This window comes from Cajanus cajan, chromosome 5 (assembly GCF_000230855.2).
Source record: "Cajanus cajan strain Asha chromosome 5, NIPB_CcT2T_4, whole genome shotgun sequence".
Lineage (NCBI taxonomy): Eukaryota > Viridiplantae > Streptophyta > Magnoliopsida > Fabales > Fabaceae > Cajanus > Cajanus cajan.
The window spans coordinates 45,481,085-45,489,090 of record NC_138521.1 but is presented as its reverse complement, the minus strand read 5'-3'; the positions used below and the strand labels follow the sequence as shown (position 1 = coordinate 45,489,090).

Below are 8,006 nucleotides of genomic sequence, written 5' to 3'. Positions count from 1 at the left end.
GTCCGCAACTGGTGCGAAGATTTGTTAGGTTTAACAGGTGAGCAATCGATTTTGTTTATTTTTGAAACCTAAAGTGTCGCGTACAAAAGGAAGCCGTTTTGGAGGTTAACGTTTTTTGTTTATTTTGCATTTGATTTTATATGTATGTGCAATTTTGTTGATACATCTGTTGCTGGTGTGTACAGTGAATAAAGAGATTAACTGCTGCGGAAGTCTTTTGAGGTTCATAGATTGATTTATTGTTATTAAACGTGAAAGTAGAATGGAGTTTGAGAATTCAAGTATAGAGGTAAGTGACATTTGTGTCATGTTTAAGGTTGTGTCCTTTAATATTGCGTTGTGTCATGTGTATCCTAACTGTGATGATGAAGGTTGATATTGATTTTAAGTTTGTGATGGCCTTAAAAGGTTTAATTGACGATTAAAATTTTTTAGGTGGCAGTAGATAATTATGAAAGCATAAATGAAGGAGTACATAATTTTGAAGGCATAAATGAAGGAGTATTTAATTTTGAAGGAATAAATGAAGGAGAAGATAATATAAATGAGAATGAGGAAGATGAGAATTTGGTTATTTATTTACAGCAAATTTGTGAAGAAGAAGTGGAAAATGTTGTTAATGAAGGAAGATTTGAGGTTTTTGACAGTGAAAACGGGGTGATAGTTTCTACTTTGGATGATATTTTTAATTTAGATTTGCATTTAAGTCCCCATGATGAGCTTAGGAATGTTCAATTTGTAAGTGTTGAGATGACTTACTTATTTTATTACTGGTTTGCAAGAGTTAATGGATTTGCCGCAAGAAAGAGCAAGATTTTGAGAAATATTAAGGGGAAAAATTGCAACAAACATTTGTTTGTTTCAAGGAAGGATTTAGAGATAACCGTCGTTTGAACATACAGAATCGAAAGCGAAAGCAAACATCGGTGACAAGGTGCGGATGTGAAGCAAAACTAAGAGTGCATATTGATAGCAGATGTGGACTATGGTACATTACATATTTTGTGGATGACCACAACTATAGTTTTTTGGAAGATAAGTATTGTAGAATGTTAGCTTTTCATAGAGATACGAGTGAGTTAGATATAATGCAGTTGAATAAAATGAGAAAAGTTGGCATAAGTAGTCCTCAAATTTATGGGTCACTTGCAGATCACCTTGGAGGGTATGAGAGACTTTCTTTTTGTAAAAAGGACATATACAATCAAATTGGAAGGCAAAGAAGGTTGCAAGGTTTGGATTCAAAATGTGCCTTGGAATTTTTGAATGGTTTAAAACGCAATGATCCTTTAATGTATGTTGGTCACACTGTTGATGAGGAAAACAGATTGCAACATTTGTTCTGGTGTGATGGCATGATGCAGATGGAGTATGAAGTTTTTGGTGATGTGTTATCATTTGATGCAACATATGGGAAAAATAAGTATTTATGTCCTGTAGTTGTATTTTCTGGTGTTAATCATCACAATCATACGATAGTATTTAAGAGTGCTATTGTTTCAAATGAAAGTGAAGAAACATATATTTGGGTACTTGGGCAATTTGTAGAAGCCATGAAAGGAAAGTCACCAATATCTATTATCACTAATGGTGATGTTGCAATGAAAAATGCGATAAGAAAGGTATTTCCTAATTCACACCATAGATTGTGTGCATGGCACTTATTAAGAAATGCGACAACTAACATTAAGAAGCCGACATTTACAAAGGATTTAAGAAAATGCATGTTGGGTGAGTATGAAATTGGTGAATTTCGAAAGAAGTGGTCTGAAATGTTGAACAAGTTTGACTTGCATGATCATCCTTGGGTTATAGAGTTATTTGAAAAGAGGAAGATGTGGTGTACAACATATATTAGAGGGGCTTTCTTTGCTGGTTTTAGGGCAATTTCTCGGTGTGAAGGATTACATTCTGAGTTGAAAAAATATATCCATCCGAAGATTAATCTCACAGAGTTTGTTCAACAATTTAATCGTCTTGTGAGTTATATGCGTTATAGGAAAGTTGAAGCTGACTTTGCATCAATTCATGGTGATCCTGTTCCAGAAACAGATTTTCCTAACCTTGAGCTATCGGGGGCAAAGTGTTATACGAAAGAAATATTCAAATTATTTCGTGATCAGCTTCATAGTTCATGTTTGATGAGGGTGATTGGTTACAAGAAGACATTTGGTTGTTGTATATACATAGTGAGAAAATATGAAATGATTCACAAACAATGGCATGTGTCATATCAATCAACACCGTGTGATTTGAAGTGTTCGTGCTTAAGAATGGAATCAGTCGGCAATCCATGTGATCATATACTTGTAGTGTTGGTTCATCTGAATTTATCAGAGTTACCAAAATGTTTGGTGTTAAAAAGGTGGACTAAGGTGGCGAAGGATGAAGTGAAGGGTAATGTTAGTACACATAGGTGGGACTCTGAGAAAGATGCTAGATACTTGTCATTAATGGAGTATTTTAAAGAGCTTAGTACTTTGACATGTGAAACATATGATGATTATGTTGATAAAAGGGATAAAGTTGTAAATGAATTAGTTGAAATAAGAGGTAAAAAAGGTCATGAATCCCAAGAAGGCAATGCATTGGGTGATGAATTAAGTGTAGTTATAAGAAATCCTACCATTGCTAGAAGTAAAGGAAGGTCTGTTGTTGAAGGTTCATGGCGCAAAGGTAGGAAATCAAAAAAGAGTATTAAGTGTAGTTTGTGTAAAAAAATAGGTCATAACATGAGAACGTGTCGAAGACAACAAAATTTGGATGATATGGAACAAAGCACACGTGGAATGAGTTTTGAATTTGAAGAAAGTTATGTAGCTTACCAAAATGAAGAGGTAACGAATATAAATTATATTAAAATTATGTATTTGTTGGTTAAATAGAGTTAGATGTGATGTGTGTAATGTTGTCATTGTAGGAAGATGAATACATTGAAGATTTGTTTGACAAATGCGATGAATTTGATAATGGGGTTGCTGAGATGTCTGTTTCACAGTCAGAATCAATATATAGTTATGAAGTGTCGTTATCTCCAGCATTCAGTGATGCAGGTAATGTTTATGAATTAGTAACTCAAGTGTGTTATTGTAGTTGTATGAGAAGTTGTAAGTTTATTTTTATTGTATTACTATGATGTTATATTATTTTACTTGTGTATGTGTAATATTACAAGTAATCGATTGCTGATAATTGTTATTAAATTTTATTTGCAGGTTTTTTATACAATTGATGACGGATGCAGTAGAATGGATATGCATGAATTGACATAGTTTGGATTGAAAATTTAGATGAATGTGACTTTTGTTGGTTATTTATGGAGGAGTTTTATTTTATATTGTTTTTAATTGAAGTTGGAAAATATTAGGCAGTAATGAAATTGATAGATGAATTGATGTAGTTTGGATGGAAAAGTAAAGATGAAATACAGTTTTGTTGTTTATTTTTCCAGCAATTGTATTTTGTAATATGATTAGTTGAATTGATAAAAGATATATTTAATTAATATTTTCATGATTTGTAATTAAGAAAATATGAACATACAATATGGATGAAAATATTGTATGTTGATAGAATAAAATAAATTTTTAGTAGTTAGATTTTGTTTATAATATTACTATAATAGAAAAAAAGAAAAGGCTGGTTGTTTTATACACTAACACAGGAATTGAGTTGTATTGTTGAGACAGTTAATGAGAAACTAATTTGAATTGATTATTAATAATAAATTAGTAATTTTTATAATTTATTGAATTAATTTAGGGTTTCGTTTAGGGTTGGTTAAGTGTTTAATTGGAATAGGTAATAATTGGTAGTTAATGACCTTAAATGTTATACGATGAGCATTTTATGTAAGTGTCATATTTTGAGTTGTTTTCGATTAAAGGAGTATAATAAAAGTAAAAAAATAAATACTCATTAATGGGTTTAAAATGTTTAGCCTAAAATGAATGTCTGAAACGGAAAAAAAGATGATTGAAATTCCTATAACATGTGGTTTTGTTGAATGATGTATTTAATTTTGATTCTATGATTTTCTGATGAATAAGTAATAAAATGAAACGTAGGTGGTATTTTGAAATTGCATGTCCTAATGCAGTGTTGTCCATATGAATGAATATGTGACTTTGTTGACCCAAGCCACAATTCATTACATATACATAAGAACCATTGATGACATAACTGGTGAAGACAAAAATATAACATCAGTAACGATGAATATCCGGAAGATGACAATCTGAGATGGCAAAAAAAAGTACATAATGAAATAAGATACAGAAATATTTAAGTTTTGATGATTGTTAATTGTGACACACATCGAAAGAAAAAAAAGTTTCAAATGATAGAGAAGCAGTTTATAAGAAAACAATAGTTATAAAAGAAGCATGAAGTCATGCTTTGTTAACACTGAGGACGAGTTTGTTTAAGTCAATAAGTTTTTCAATCTTAAGTCGTAAGCCTTTCTGGTATCCTTGACGTTTAACAAGCTGACCCCATTCCTTCCCCAGGTAGAACTCCTTTTTGTTGCGGTATGTTGATGTTCTTTTCATGTCAATTTGAACCATTTCTCCGTCTTCATCAATTAAGACACAAATATTGTATTTGTCTATGCTCTAAACATCAAAGTATTTAACCGGAAAATACTGCAAAGAATAGTGAAAGAAATTTTTTTACATTAATCTGTATACTAATTATTATTGTAATAAAAGAAGTTATTAATTACAAGAAAAATTGTTATGTAATTTCATACCAAAGGTTGTCTTCCAGTTGATGCAGCTTTTGTGATAGTGTGAAACCAAGCAACCCGATGTCTTGCCATATGTTGTGTTGGAAAAGGAAATTGTAGTTGTTCTTGTGGTTGTGGTGAATCAGGGTCCGTTAGATCTACAATTTCCATTTTAGGCTCCAGAAGAGTAACATTAACGTTGCTAAGAAAATTAAAAGTGCACAAAAATTAAAAAATGAAAAAAAAGGATAAATTAAAGTTATTGAAAATAAAGGGTTGCAATTATATGTACCTTTTTGAAGTGTGGGCATTTTCGTTATTAATTTGAGGATATAATATTTCCTCTTCAGCAGCAGTAAAGATATGCAAGTTAAAGTTGTTTGACCCCTTGTACCAGAACTCAGCAATATGTTTAGTTTTGATACCATAAAAATCTATCATTTCATTGACCCCTTTATTAAACATACCTACTGTTTTACATAAATTTTTGAGATAAACCTTGAACATATTCCCTTTTGGGTCAGTAATGATACACTCGCCTGATTCTATTTTACAAATCCAGTACTTGTAAAAGTGTGCATTAATATAGATCCGACCCTACAGAAAATGAAAGAAGGATATATATATATATATTATGAATACGATGGAATTATGTTAATTAAATTTAATTAACATACAATATAAGCAAGTTAGGTAAATTCTGTGAAGGACGACTTATACAAGTGGTGTATGGATGCATGACTTTTATTGAGCATTACATGTATGTAAACGTATTAATACACCCTATGACAGAACATAAAACTTTCAGAATTTTGTATTGAAGTTTTAAAATTAAAAAAAAAAATTGAACGAAAAAAGTTAATGACCCTTCGTGATTTGTTTTTTTCATGTTGAAGGCGCCGTTGTGAATGTCAATAGCAGTTGCGTTGTTACATTCGAAGATGTGTTTTTTGGGTCATTTTAAAATTAATTACTTTAATACAAAATTGAGAAACTTTTATCTTCTGCGATAGGGTGTATGATAGGTAATATGATTAGATGCATCTAATGCTGAATGAATGATAATCTCAGGAGTTAATTAATTTAATATTATATGTACGGTGATTATTGATGCAGCACGTATGCAAGACTTGTAAAAGTTGTCTATGAGAGACATGACCAAAAACTTCACCTTATTTGGGGTGACGTCGCATCGGAAGTGTGTTGGTGGGTTTTCCGGATCTGGGTCGTTTAAGAACTCCATTTTTCTACCTTGAAGGAGGAAGAAAGACAAGTAAAATGACGGGTTTAGGGTTTACGGTTGATGTTGTTATGTTTTTTCATATATAAACCCTAAAGTGTAAAGCTAAAAAGAGATAATGACAAAATAATGTATGGCATGCATCGAGATCGTCATAAATCAATGTGGGTTATACATGCAATCAAAAACATTGATTTTATTTTTATGATACACATGAATAACAGTGTAAAGGAGGAATTTTAATGATTAATCGGTAAAAAAAAGTGCATTTTTTACAACAACGACAATGAATAGGAAGAAGTTACCGAAAGAAGGACAATGAAGTTGTTCAGATGAGTGTGCGAAGAAGATGAGTCTGGCAAGAAGATGAGTGTGCGAAGGAGATTACTTTCGGAAGAAGATGAAAGTTGTTTTTTGTGTTGTAGTTGGTTCGGCGACACAGAATGGTGAAAGGATGTCACTTTATCTCTGTTTAGGAGGCCCCTTTGAACCGTTGGAATTGGTGAAAAACTGAAAAATAAAAAGTGAGTCATTGTTGCCCCGTTTTCGCAGTCGTTTTGTTTTGAAGCGTCAACAGCTGTCGGGGAATAAAGACTGTGGTTTTTGTCTTTTTGAATATTAAAACGACCCCACTCTACCTTCCGGTATCAGTAATAAGTATTTATCGTAATGGAAAAACCATATGGGGTGGTTTAATTTGTTTAATTATATTATTATTATACATTAAATTGAACATTAAGAATTTGTCACCGTGTAATCCGGAAGTTGAGAAATATAAAAATTAAAAAAAAATTAGGATTCTTTAATAAAAAAGTAATGTTTTGAGTTTATTGTTTTATTTATGAAATGGATTTCGTTATAAAGTAGTTTTGGATAGTATGTGTTACCAAATTTATTTAGTGCATATTTGGATTAGATTTTCAAACGTGATTGTACACTCTCTCTCCACGTTGAATATGGATTTTACCTGGAAGCAAAATTTTTTTGCTTCAACTAAATGTGAAAAATCTATACTATCTATACTAATATATAAAGGAGATACCCTTTTCGGTAACCACCTTGGTCTCCACTTTTTTGGACCATTATACCCTTTTATTTTAAAAAATTAGAAAAAATAATTTTAAATCAAATTTAAAAAATTGAAACTAATGAATCTATATTAATCTATACTAATATATAAACGAGATACCACTTTCAATATCTACTTTTGATTTTCATTTTTACATGGACTATTTTATCTTTTGTTTATTTTTTAATAACTATATTTTTATGAGTAACTTTTCATTTTTTTCTTATTTACTTATTTTTCTCTTTTAATACAATGGAGGCACGAAGTGCCTTTTTCCTGCTAGTATATATAAAATATATAAAATGATATTTAACTTTTGTATAGATTAGTAGAAATTTATTGAGCCTTGTGTATTCAACTTTTGTGTTACGGACAAATATATATAAAATTATATTTAATTCATAAAATGTAGTTAGTAAGTACATTGATGGTATAATGTTGTGTTTTTCGTGGTTCATTGATGGACTTAGGCAGCAATAGTCGAAAATGATTTGTGGAATGTTTATTTGTGGAAAAAAAATGGATATTACTGTAATTTAAAAATATAAATTTTTTAATATGAAACCAAAATATTTATAATTTATGAAAAAATTGGGTTGCGATTGAGGTTGGTGTTGTCGTATGTTGTTGCCACGTGGAAAGTATAATCCCAAAATTGGGGTTTATTGCTGAAATTATAGGGTGAAAATTTAAGTCAAAAATAAAACCATGCATGGGACTAATAATACAAAAAACGATATAAAAAAATTCTTGAATTTTATAAAATGTAAATAAAATAAAATAAATTTAATAATAAACAAACCTTTGTTATTGTGGAGGTGTATTCTTGTTTGGTGTGACCTGCAAAGACAACCAAATATATATTTCGGCAGCATACAAGCAAAGTAAATATTTTCATGCAAGTATTAATTAAACACATAAAAATATATAAATGGATGAGAATATTAAAGTAGCAGTATCAAAAAAAATGA

The 8,006-nt window shown here is 30.7% G+C and overlaps 1 protein-coding gene and 1 long non-coding RNA gene across 2 annotated transcripts; one reads left to right on the top strand and one right to left on the bottom strand.

The window, feature by feature from the left end:
- Positions 1-262: 262 nt before the first annotated feature.
- On the top strand, positions 263-2,131 carry LOC145958011 (protein FAR1-RELATED SEQUENCE 5-like). Its single transcript, XM_083074459.1, has 4 exons — positions 263-289; positions 436-738; positions 867-2,031; positions 2,124-2,131. Exons 1-4 carry the CDS (start codon positions 263-265, stop codon positions 2,129-2,131), a joined length of 1,503 nt encoding a protein of 500 aa, XP_082930585.1.
- Positions 2,132-3,178: 1,047 nt separating this feature from the next.
- LOC145957752 (uncharacterized) lies at positions 3,179-7,229 on the bottom strand. The gene is made up of 4 exons (XR_014433755.1): positions 6,272-7,229; positions 5,898-5,977; positions 4,751-5,323; positions 3,179-4,643 (listed from the first exon to the last, which is right to left on the bottom strand). It is a non-coding gene; the product is annotated as an uncharacterized LOC145957752 (long non-coding RNA).
- Between the last annotated feature and the right edge of the window lie 777 nt (positions 7,230-8,006).

Excerpts from the sequence above, each read along its gene's own strand:
- LOC145958011 (XM_083074459.1), top strand. The coding sequence starts at position 263 with ATGGAGTTTGAGAATTCAAGTATAGAG. Across the intron at positions 290-435 it reads TTGAGAATTCAAGTATAGAG|GTGGCAGTAGATAATTATGA; the intron begins GTAAGTGACATT and ends AAAATTTTTTAG. Across the intron at positions 739-866 it reads AGCTTAGGAATGTTCAATTT|GAAGGATTTAGAGATAACCG; the intron begins GTAAGTGTTGAG and ends GTTTGTTTCAAG.